The sequence below is a fragment of the Panthera onca genome, chromosome A3 (genome assembly GCF_046562875.1).
Source record: "Panthera onca isolate mPanOnc1 chromosome A3, mPanOnc1 haplotype 2, whole genome shotgun sequence".
Lineage (NCBI taxonomy): Eukaryota > Metazoa > Chordata > Mammalia > Carnivora > Felidae > Panthera > Panthera onca.
The window spans coordinates 115,670,951-115,683,630 of record NC_138341.1 but is presented as its reverse complement, the minus strand read 5'-3'; the positions used below and the strand labels follow the sequence as shown (position 1 = coordinate 115,683,630).

The window sequence follows — 12,680 nt, the reverse complement described above, 5'->3', positions numbered from 1 at the left end:
AAGTCCAGAAATAAACGTTTGCGTATACATGGCAAAAGATTCTTGACAAGGGTGCCAAGACCATTCAATGGGGAAAAAGATGGTCTTTTCAACAAATGGTGTTGGGAAAATTGGATATCTACTTGCTAAAAAAGAGAAGTCAGACCCTTTGCTAACACCATGAATAAAAATTAACTAAAAATGGACCCAAAACCTACATCTAAGAGCTAACACTTTAGTGAATGCACAGAATAGGGAAAATATTTGCAAATGATATATGTGACAAGGGATTAATAGCCAGAATATAAAGAACTTCTGAAATGCAACAATAAAAAAACCAAACAACCGGATTCAAAAAATGGGCAAAGAAGTTGAATAGACATTTCTTCAAAGAAGATACACAAATATTTGGTCAATCAGCACATGAGCTACTTCATTCCCTGAAGTTGACATTTTTAAAAATCAAGCAAACAGAAAGTAACAACTGTTGGTGTGGATGTGGAAAAACTGGAACCTGTGTGCACTTTTGGTGGCAATGCAAAATGGTGTACCCACTTTGGAAAACAGTCTGGAAGTGCCTCAAAAGAAAAAAAAAAACCCAAAATCAAAAACAAACAAAAACCCAGAATTACCATTGACTCAGTAATTCCACTTCTGAATATATACACAAAAGAAGTGAAAGCAATAAACTGAACAGATTATTTGTACACTCACATTCATTGCTGCATTACTCACATTGTCAAAAGATGGAAACAACCCAAAAGTCCATGAACAGATGGATAAATAAAATGTGGTATACACACATAATAAAATATTATTCTGCATTAAAAAGTAGTGAAATTCTGATACAAACGGTAACGCAGATGAACCCTGGAGACAATACTAAGTGAAATAAGTCAGTCACAAAGCACGTATACCATGATTCCACTTATATGAGTAGTCAAATTCAGAGAGGCAGAAAGTATAACAGGAGTTATCAGGGGCTGAGGGACGAAGAAGACGGGAAAGTTATGGTTTAATGGGTACAGAGTTCCAGTATGGAGTAATAAAAATGTTCTGGAGGTGGACGGTATTGATGGTTGTGCAACAAAGTGAATGTACTTTGCCACACACACAAAAATACCTTAAACAAAACACATTAAGCAGAACTAAACACAAAGTTACTTTTCAAAAAAGGAAAAGAAAAGAACAAAGTAACAGGAACTTTTAAGTTAGAGGTAATGGAAATGAAAGAAAGTAGGCATCAGATATCAGGGATTAATTGGTGAGCAGTATTGTACTGATAATTTTTAAATAGTCTTTTTAGTGCTGTGTGAACCGATAACAAATATGAAAGGTCTCTAGGAGAAATTATTCAAGAGGACAATAAAAATACAAAATATTTAGTGGACAATGGCCTGTGGGCAAGCCAACTCAAGAAACAGTAAGATCTGCGCTCCTTGCTAATTAAAATCTTTACAACAAAATCTCAGTAATCAGTTTTACTTTTAATCTACGATGTTTAGAAAACTTACAGAGCAGATTTTCCAGTGCGGGGATCAATATAGGTGGTTGTTCTTCTATTGTGGTCCACAAAATATGGAATTCCATCTACTGTGAATCTCATTTCCCAGCCTTCAGGTAAGGGCTTTTCATTTAATTGACTACAAAACGTAGGAAAAAATACAAATAAAAAGTGTTGAAGAGCTGTTTGTTTCTCAAGTACACAAAACAAAAATTACCCATAAATGGAGCATCATTCAGATCATTTAGTCCAGTGTTCCCCGTAGTTTACTAGACTTCTCTATCTAGATATCCTACAAGCATGTTAAACCTGTCAATGGGTTCATGGAACCACTACTCAGTTTTCAGCTATCTAATTAGCCTATATTCCAATAAGCCACCTAAACATCTTTTGGTAGCCAAGTTCTGCCCATTCTGCTTTTGAAGCCTCATATTCATTACTGTTTTCAATCCCCAAGAACATCCTTATCTCGGCATTATTCATCTCTCTTCTCAACTTTCACAGTAGCCACCAAACTGGTTTTCCTGCCTCTAGTCTCACTCTGGTCCTACACATACTTCATATTGCTGACAGAATACTAAAACAGAGATCCGATCAAATTAGTTCTCTCCTTAAAGTTATATCCATTGTTCACCACTAGCAAGGAGCCCTGAACTCCACCTGGCACTCACTCGGCCCTCAACATTCCCTTTCAGGTTTAACCCTGCATTCTACCTCCAACTCCCTTTCACAAACCCTGTGATTTCAGTGTAGTGCTATGCACCATTTCCCTAAATAAGACATGATCAGTCACACCTCCAAGTGAAGCCTTTCCCCTTGTCCAGAATATCTTAATTATCCCTTTGTTAAGGCAACTCAACTGTTCTTTAAGTATTTCTAACCACTTCTTTGATACCTATCATTAGACTTCGCTTAATCTGTCTAAACTTCAGTTTGTTAAGAACGTCTGTGTAATAAGACTGTAAGAGGAATAAATGAGACAATACAAGTAAAAAGTGTTGGCACATAGTAAGCCTTCAAATTGTTAACTATGAGTATTCCTCTTACTATATACTATTCATTATCTTTGGGTCTCTCAAAGTACTTCCTTCATACTGCTAGCATAGCATTTATCAACTTTTTCAGTTTATGGGTCTGGTAACAACTTCCCACCCTGCAATACCACATGTTTTAAAACAGAAACCAGATTAGAAGGCAACAGTGAATTTTTATTTGTTACACATTAAAATAATCAAGCCATTAGCATAAATATTCAAAACTGCTTACTAGTGAACCTAAGAAATTTTTACATTCTTATTTTTTAGAGAGAGCAAGCACGTGAGTAGGGGAGAGCGGCAGAGGGAGATAGATCCCAAGGAGGCTCTACCCTCAGCATGAAGCCCAATGCGGGGCTTGATCCCACGACCCTAGGATGATGACCTAAGCCGAAATCAAGAGTCATACACCCAACCAATTGAGCCACCAAGGCACCCCAGAAATGTTTACATTTTAAAGTATTATACTAGGGGCGCCTGGGTGGCTCAGTCGGTTAAGCATCCAATTTCAGCTCAGGTCATGATCTCATGGTTCATGGGTTTGAGCCCTGTGTTGGGCTCTGTGCTGACAGCTGAGAGCCCGTCACCTGCCTCAGATTCTGTGTCTCCCTCTCTCTCTCTCTCTCTGCCCATCTCCTGCTCATGCTCTGTCTCTAAAATAAAAAAAAAACATTGAAAAAAATTTTAATATTACACTACAATGGGTAGGGAACTAGTGAACACTTCCTTTGTTGTTTGTGTATTGTCCTAATGGCAGCCAGTCTTTTTTGCTAGTTAGATGTAATAGCTCCAATTTTCTCATCTGTTGGGTTTAGTGAGAGAGAAAAAACTAGAAATGTTCAACTTCTCATCAGAAAGGAAGAAAGGGAGGGGTTGGAGGTATTTAAGCTGACTGGTTTTAGAGAGCCACTATTACTGCAGGACTGTCATTTTCATCAAGTGTACTTCAGAAAAACAAAGGCCGAGAACCACTCTCTAGAACAGTATTTTGTAAACTATGTCAAAGGGTTAAGAACATTTCGCTTTATTCACAGAACTGAATAGAAATGTCAGATAAAATAGACTACCAAGAATTTTTTAAAGGTAACACTTATTTGTTAGAATTATATTTGCAAGATAGGCTCAGTAACAAGTTGTCTTGAAAACAAAACAAGCTGGATAGAACTGGGTCATTTGTATTATTTATTAAAATATGATTCTCACTTTAGTTCTAAAACTTTAAAGGTCCAAGGAAGAACAAAATATGGTAGCAAATTACAGAACGGTTACATGGTCTATTCTGTCCTTCAAGAGAGAATTTTAAAGAGCAATTTAAAATGTTACCTTTGAAATTCTTAATTATTCCTTTTTGGGAAATTGAAATATTTAAGTTAAATATCACAACAATATAAAAAAATGTTGATTTGTTAGTATCCAGAAATAGTTTTTCTTAAAACTTTCAGGAAGAGAACGTGTGAAGAATAAATTAGACCAAAAGAGAGATCTGGCCTCTGTGCTCCACTACTGGTGATCTCCAGGCCTCTGGAATGTCCTGCCTGTCATGAGTATCTTTGTTTGCTTGGGAACTGTGAACACCAGACCGTCAACAATGTGATTTATGATGGAGGCTTTGGGACACCCCTTATCAGTTCCAACCTCTGGAGTAACTAGAAACCGAAGATACTATATTAGCTCAAACTCTGGGGAAGGGCTGGAGACTAAAGGTTAGCTAAGCAGGCAGTATGTGATGGGAGTCCCAATAAAAACTCTGGATATCAGAGACTCAGATTCCCTGGTTGGCAATACTCCATGCATACTGTTTCACATCAATTCTGGGTGTTTGGAATCCTCTCCCATTCTGCCCTTATATCTCTTCCTTCTGTTGGCTGTAATTTGTACCCTTTCCCTGCAATAAATGTACCTGTGAGTATAACAAGCTTCAGTGAGTTCTAGTCTCTCAAGTGAGTTATCAAACCTGAAAGTGGTTGTGGGAACCCCTGAATTCGTACCCGGTTGGTGTGAAGTAAGAACAATCTTGTGGAGACTGCTCTCTGACTTTATAGAAGTTCCATTTATAGAACCTCCATTCCTTGCAGAGTGGAACCCTCAGGTGGTCTGATAAATGCACATTAGATTTTATTATAAGCTGAACTGTGTCCACCTGCAAATTCCTACATTGAAGTACTAACCCTCAGTACCTCAGAATGTGACCTTATTTGGAAACAGGGTCATCGCAGACATAATTAGTTAAGATGAGATCATACTGGAGTACAGTGGGCCATTATCCAATACGGCTGGTATCCTTATAAAAAGGGGAAATTTGGACACTGAAACATGCAGACCTGAAGAATGCTATGTGAAAACTCCAGCTGTGCTGCCACAAACCAAACTATCAGAAACTAGGAGAAGGGTCTGGAACAAATCCTTCTCTAGTACCTTCAGAGGGAGGAAAGCTCTGCCTACACCCTGCTTCCTGGACTATGATACTAACTTCTATTGTTGAAGCCACTTAATTTGTGGTACTTTGTTAAGGCAGCTCTAGCAAACTAATACGTATACTGTTACATAATGCTACAAAGAAAAAAGCAAGTATATACACAGTTACCAAAACTTTAAAAAGAAATTCATCTTTGAGATACAAATTTCCAGTTATAAAATAAGTCACAGGGATGTCAAGTACAGCAAAGGGAATATAGTCAGTAATGTCGTAATAACTTTGTATGGTGAAGGAGGATAACGAGATTTATTGTGGTAATAATTTCATAATGTATATAAATGTCAAATGACTATGTTCTACACCTGAAACTAAGAGAATATTTTATGTCAACCGTACTTCAATAACAGAAGACAAACTTGTAATAGTATGTGTCTCTTCATTACTATATTGACTAGCAAGTTCCTGCAATGATCTATGTAAACAGTATTCTGAGATAACTATAACAACTGCAATATGGTATTAAAAACCTAGGATTTCTATGATGGCAAAATCCTAGGCATTGCTAATTCTACTAGGGTTACAGTTTACAATCACAACAGAAGGAAACACTTGATTTCAGGTAAAGGTTAGTAAAACTGAATCTGTATTTATTCCCTCCTAAGTCACATATTCCCTGAATTCTGTCCAGTGATCCCAGGTTGCAAAACCCTGCTTTAGAATTAGTAATCTAGTCTTACTAATTATAAATAAGAATCTTTGAATACACAGTATATTTATATATACCAGAAAGCTCTTTCCCCTACTCTCAAGAAAGCCACATTCATTACATGAAATCATATAATTTTTTCTCTTTCTAAAGTATATGGGTGAGCAATGTTTAAGAACTTTGAGGAAAGAACACATAACTTGATTTTTCTCATAACTGAGTCAGAAACGGTACGATATTTAAGAGGTTATCTATATACTAGTAACTGAAAGTTTCTTACCCTTGACTTCTGGGGTCCTCCCATTGTGTAATACGAGTGTTGTGGTTGACAAAATATACTCTACCATTGCTGTCTGTTCTCTTCTCTTAAAAAAAAAAAAAAAAAAGCGAAGTGTTAGAGTTGGCATAGTCTTCTACAAAGTAAAATAAAATGTGCTGAATTTGCCCATTTGTCATTGCATGGATTTTGTAGTTTAAATGGGGGCGGGGAGGCACCTGGGTGGCTCAGTCGGTAAAGCGTCTGACTTCAGGCTCAGGTCATGATCTCACAGCTCGTGAGTTCAAGCCCCGTGTCAGATTCTGTGATGACAGCTGAGAGCCTGGAGCCTGCTTCAGATTGTGTGTGTGTGTGTGTGTGTGTGTGTGTGTGTGTGTGTGTGTGTGTGTCTGCCCCTCCCCTGCTCATGCTCTGTCTCTCTCTCTCAAAAATAAATAAGCATTAAAAAAAAATTTTTTTTTTTAATTTTTAATGTTTGTTTATTTTTGAGAGAAAGTACAAAAGAAGGGAAGGGGCAGAGAGAAAGAATCCCAAGCAGGCTCCACACTCAGCACAGAGCTGGACATAGGGCTCTAACTCACAAACTGTGAGATCATGACCTGAGCTGAAACCAAAAGTTGGATGGACACTTAACTGACTAAGCCACCCAGGGGCCCCTGTAGTTTTTAAATAACAACTTTAAAAGATTTGATTTATTCTTTGAGTATTAAATTCATATACTTGCTAGAGTCATAAAAATATCATTACAGTCTAGAAACTGAATAGATTTGATTCACAATGTCCTGCCCCCAGGACCTTTCTGTTCAATCTAACCAAAGGCAGCAAGAATAATTAACGTTTTAACTTTTCATACATGACCTCATTTTATCCTTAACAGTCCCAGGAGTAGACGGTTTCAGTTTATCTGGAAGATAAGGAAACTTGGATAGGTTAAGTGATCTGCCCCAAATCTCAGAACTAAGTAGCAGTGAGAGAATGGAAACTCAGGTCTCTATTCAGGGATTTTTTTTGCATACCCCATCAACTCATTCTTAAAATAATAATGGTTGGGGGACACAACTTGTTTCTTTGTTAATTGCTAGGCATTATTCAACTAGGGAAGACAGTGTTCCAAAATATACTCTGTTCGTTAATACACTCAGTTTCCAAATCCTACTGTCTACACAAAGGCTGGACAGAGTGCTCAGTTCTTTAATATATTGACTTTGAAACTGCTACTTCTTTCCCTGTCTGCCTCTTGCTTTATTTAGGATTCTTCTTGTTTTCTTATCCCGTCCTACAAAATTTTCCCTGTATCCCTGAGCTTTCTCATTAGGGCTTAGAAGACATGCAGATATCATTTTCTCTTTTAATAACCAAATAGTTTAAAAATTTTTAAGCTCTGTTGTTTTGAACTATTGACTTCTCTGTTCTATTACTAATTAATTCTTCATCAAAAGATAATTCCTGTACCTGAATTTTTTTTTTTTTGATGTCTCAAAATGAATTAAGTGAAGTAGTAAAGAATATAGAATGGATTCCAACATTAAAAAAACATAGTTTCTAAAAGTTAACAATTTCAAACAAAATTTTAAGGTTAATCCCAAGCTGATAAAGCCATTTTTAATTTCATATGGTTTGAAAAATTGATATCTTTTTTCAAGTAACATTTAGGTCCCTTGAATCATTCTCTAAGCAAGTTATTGCAGGACAAATCTTAGGCCAAATTATACAGCTATGTCAAGTTAGTATTTGGTAACTTTTAACTATATCTCCAGCACTAATTTCATGATTTTGAGTAGAGTAAGGATAGGTGAGGTTAGAAGGGGTATGCTGGTGAGTATCATGAACCCCATCCTGACACCTCAGGTACTTTCTACATCATTTGAGCCTAAAATGGAAATAGAACCCCAAGTGTGCATAATATACAGACAAACGGGATTCTGCATCTTGTGATACATTGTGAATATTAATACTGGCCTTGCTGCTCATGGCATTTTCAGTGTAAAATGTAACCAACTTTAAGTCTGTCTCTGAAGCAAAAAGAAGCATCCACAGTGCTATAGCTGGCTACACGATAATATTAGTTAATATTCTTGGCAGACATATTAAATTTAAAAATTTTAAATATATTTGCAAAATCTGTACTTTTTTGTATTCATATAATTTTGAAGTAATTTTTTTAAATCTAAAAGTAATACCCTAAATGTATAGCTGCCATATAAGTTCAGATTTCAGGATGAGCAATTTTCTCTTCAAAAGTTAACATGAGGCAGGATAAATTTAATAGAAAACTGATTTTCTATCTATGTTCTAAGTATACACTGCTGATACCAGCAATTCTTGGAACAAACTGTGAAAAACAAAATTCAAAAAGGTGGATGTACTTGCAAACTGAAGGCTCATCTGCTTTTAATGAGAGTACTGGGCTACAGAGTTGATTTCTTCCTTTGTTGAAAGAAGTCACATGATAAACAATAGTGAGATTACTGAACATCAAACCTGAATGCAGATCAGAGTACTTCTTGACTTGAATAAAATAGTAAAAAACAGAAGCTTATTGCTGTTCTACATATTCTTCCACAGCAAGTCTCAAAATAAGAAAATATCTTTAGACTTGATGGGTAAAACCAGTTATACAAAGCCCTATTAGACTACATTGTTGAACCAAAGCATTCTTTGTACTCCAGCCTCTTTAGTTTGCATGTATTAAAAATTCTTCACTGTCAGCTTGTGAGGCAGTAATGTCTAGTCCAAGCACAAAAAAGTCTGAAAGGGTGAGGAGGCTGGATTTCAAATACATATTATGTCGGGGCACCTTGCTCGCTCTCTCAAGATAAAATAATTAAAAAAGTAAAATAAAATAAAATAAAATACATGTTGTGTCACAAAAATAATGCTGTCAATTTCAGAATGTAAACACAGGCTGTAAGTTGGGGTTTTATTTCCTAGGTCACTCCTGAGGATATGTCAGGTAGAGTTTCATCTGTTACAATATACCAATGTTGTCACTGGTTCCACAAATAAGGCATGTGCCCCAAAGGCAGAGAGTCATGAAGCAGTGTTCTAAGTAACAGGGTGATCATAAACTCATTTAGGAGGAGGGGTATACCTCAATCTCTGAAGTGTGAAACATAAAAATAAGCAGAATGTAAAATAAGCAAGCCAAGATTCTGATAACTTGGGTAACCTGGGATTGGGTCTTTAGAGGCAGTATTTTAGGGAAGTGTTGTTGGCTAAAGTGAAAATGAGAAAGATCCTAGTGATGAAGATAATAAATACAAAAGGCACCAACCTGCAGGAAAAGCTTTTTTGAATAAAGGCAACATAGCCAACAATTCATGCTTCTATGGGCAACGGGCCATTTTTTCCTACAGCTGCTCTGGAGAAGGAGTAAAATGGTCTGTGCTTCTGACAAAAGCTAATTGGGTCATGGTTTATTTGCAATAAAATCAAGAGGATAACACATGACCTTCAGATATATCCTTTCAGTGCATCAATTTCTCCTTTGTAACATGGACATATGACAATTCTAGAAATAAAGCTGGGAAAATCATCCATGTGTAGGAATGCAATCTGACAGGTCTAGTTCAATATGCTTCATAAAGGCAACATCCCCTTTTCTAAAGTACTTCATACCAACCATGTATTCTCCACTCTGAAACTCACACACAAGACTCCTTATCATACTGCCAGGCTTTGGTGAAACAGAAATTCACAGTTCACTTTCATATGCCCTCCCTTTGTTACACGATAATAGCAATAACAGTTATAAGTATGATCTATTACATTTTTTATCTGTCTCACAAGAGTGTTAAAGATAAATAACTCTAAGAGCAATGGGGCTTCTCACAGTATTCAGTATCATTTACTGTCCAGATTCATGTGATGTTGACACATCATTTTTTTTCTCCATTCCTCAATAAAGTAATGCTAGAGCAATGTATTTTAAAGGCCAGTGCCTCCCAACAAGACTATCTAGAAATATTAATTTTGGAATTTAGCCCCCAAATTATGAAATATCTGTGGCTCTTAAAGATAAAACTTCAAGTAGTTCCATAAATGGGTTTGCTGTTTTCTACTTTCTAAACTCTCTTCAGCTTCCATGCAAAACTATGAAGCCATGTTTATTCTGGAACCTTGCTACTATGCTATGACTTATATAATACTATAAAACAAAATTGGTAGAGTAGGCCCATCTTAAAATCTATTAACAAAGTTGAATTAATAGAACATGCCATGTCCACCAGTGCAAGGCACAATGTCACCAGCATAAGATGTTCCCTTTTTCACTTTCTTTCAAGATTACATCAACTCACCCACTCTGAACAGTGTTTTTATTTTTTTAGTTTATTTATTTTGAGAAAGAGAGAAAGCACATGCGTGCATGCACACACACGCACACACAGGTGGGGGAGAGAGAATCCCAAGCAGACTCCCTGCTGTCAGTGCAGGGGCTTGATACCATCATGAGATCATGACCTGAGCTGAAATGAAGAGTCGGACGCTCAACAGACTGAGCCACCCAGGCACCCATGAACAGTGTTTTAGAAGCATAAATGTGGTCAAAATATTTAAGCTTTTTATTTTAAGATAATTATTACAGGATGTTGCATAAATCATTCCAAGAATCTCACAGATCCTTCACCAGTTTTTCCCCATGGTAATATCTTATATAACCATAGTACGGTATTGAAATCAGGAAACTGACACTGGTATGTTACTGTTAACTCTAGACTTTATTCCATTTTCACCAATTTTTAAGCTGAATTCATTAATACGAATGTATAGTTCTGTGCACTTTTAACCCATATATATAGACTCGTGTAATTACTACCACGATTAAGATACAGAACTATTTCACCACCACGTAAGAACTACTTATATTATTAACTCCTGTATTTGTACCCACCTACAACTGGCTCTTGCTCCTGACAACTACTAATCTGCTTTCCACTTGTGTAATTTTGCCATTTTGAAAATATTACATAAAATGAATCATACAGTATGTAATCTTTTAAGATTGAGTTTTTTTCACTAAGCATAATGCCTTTGAGGTCCATTCAGATTGCTGTATCAATAATCCATTTCTTTTTATTGCTAAGTGAGCAAAATATTTTTAACCTTTAAAAGAGTAAAATAATTCTGAATTCCAATATAAGTTAATTATAATAAGAAAGTCAACTTGAACTTTAATGCCTTTTTGGGCAATTTAATACCCACTTGGCACTCTGAATTAAACTAACACACCCAAAAAGCCTCCAGACATTCATTCAGGCAAGAACAGGCTACCATCCATAAATACCTGATTTTTAAAATGACCAAATGCAATTAAAAAGAATCATGTCACTTACCCCATCCAGGAGGCAGGGGACCAAGGGGATCAAATTCTTTATTTTGCGATGTAGTAAACAAATCCTGATTCTAAAAAAGAATAACAACAACAACAAAAAGGTGAAATAATGAACAACTTAATCAGATAACCTGAAAGCAAGGTTATGAGTTCTAGTATGTCCTTCTCCGGCCATATGTAACATAACACACTCTTACAGAGTTCACATCTTAAGAGATGTGTCACATGGTCAGTGGATAAATGCCAATACACTCTGGTAAAGAAAGAAAATCTTTGCAAACATTAATGCTTGAAATTACTTGAAATTTAAATATTACAAATACATAATCCTCAACCCCAAAGGACCATTTTCTTCTTCTTCAGCTACAAATGAGTAATTAGAGAAATATATAAATCCCCAAAGAGTCATTTATAAACAGTACTCAGAATCACTGGATGGCTGACAATAACCTTGTATTTCTAACTCAGAATTAAATACAAAACATGGTATATTTGTATATACCATGGGAGTCGGGGAGCAGGAAGAACAAACTGTCAGATGAGTAAAAAGAAAGAATTCCAGTTTGAAAGTCAACAAGCCTAGATCTGTATAGAAGACTTCTTAAATTTCTATTTCCAATGACCACATTGGTGGAGACAGAGAAGTTTGGCTAGATAAAAGGAAATTATATGGAAAAAGGAGTCAACCACTGGTAAGAGAGAAGCCAAAGCCATAGTGACTCTATGCAGGGTTAATGGGTATGTTCTGGTTTAAATGTATAATAAAGTGAAGATAATATATGGTCTCTCAGAGGAAGATTTGGTTAAAACCTTTCTCCTTTAGTAAGATAAAAGCAAATAGACTGCTTTTCAAACAAAAATTATTAATAGAAAAAAATATACAAGTAAAATAAGGAAAGTGAACCCCATATGTCCAGCATGAAGATTCAACAACTATCAAGACTTTGCCAAATTTTCTTTTTATCCCTCTCTTCTTTGCTGAATCATTGAGTCATTTTACCCCTATGTCTTTCTAAAATTTGTGGACATCTTACATACCATAATATTTTTATCACACCTAACAAAGAATTTATGTTAATTTTATTTTCTAATACCCAATCACTAATTAAGTCCTCACATTACATTTGGCCAAATCTCTTAAGTCTTGATCTATAGCAGTTCCCCCTACTGTCTGTTTTTTTTTTTTTTTCTCCTTGTCATTGACTTATTACAGAAACTGGATTAACTGTCAAAGTTTTAAAGCACATGAGATACTCTATTTCTGATTTAATAGCTCTTGGAAGACAGACCCGTCAAGAATTGGCCTTGCTCCTCCAGACAGACACAATTACGAAAAGGGGTGAGCGCAGAGAGGCCAGGAAGAAACACCATAAAAGGTCTGAACCCTGGTTATGGAACATGTCTGAAAAGTCTGGCATATGACAAACTATTT

General features: G+C 36.1%; 1 protein-coding gene across 5 annotated transcripts in view; it reads right to left on the bottom strand.

Moving 5' to 3' along the window:
• Positions 1-12,680, bottom strand: part of ITCH (itchy E3 ubiquitin protein ligase) — a 142,040-nt gene that overhangs the window by 29,348 nt on the left and 100,012 nt on the right. For all 5 annotated transcript variants that reach the window (XM_078444136.2, XM_081795334.1, XM_078444138.2 and 2 more), the window contains 3 exons: positions 11,250-11,319; positions 5,920-6,004; positions 1,494-1,622 (listed from right to left, as the gene is read on the bottom strand). In XM_078444136.2, coding sequence (XP_078300262.1) covers positions 1,494-1,622; positions 5,920-6,004; positions 11,250-11,319 — 284 coding nt within the window. The remainder of the gene's footprint in view (positions 1-1,493; positions 1,623-5,919; positions 6,005-11,249; positions 11,320-12,680) is intronic.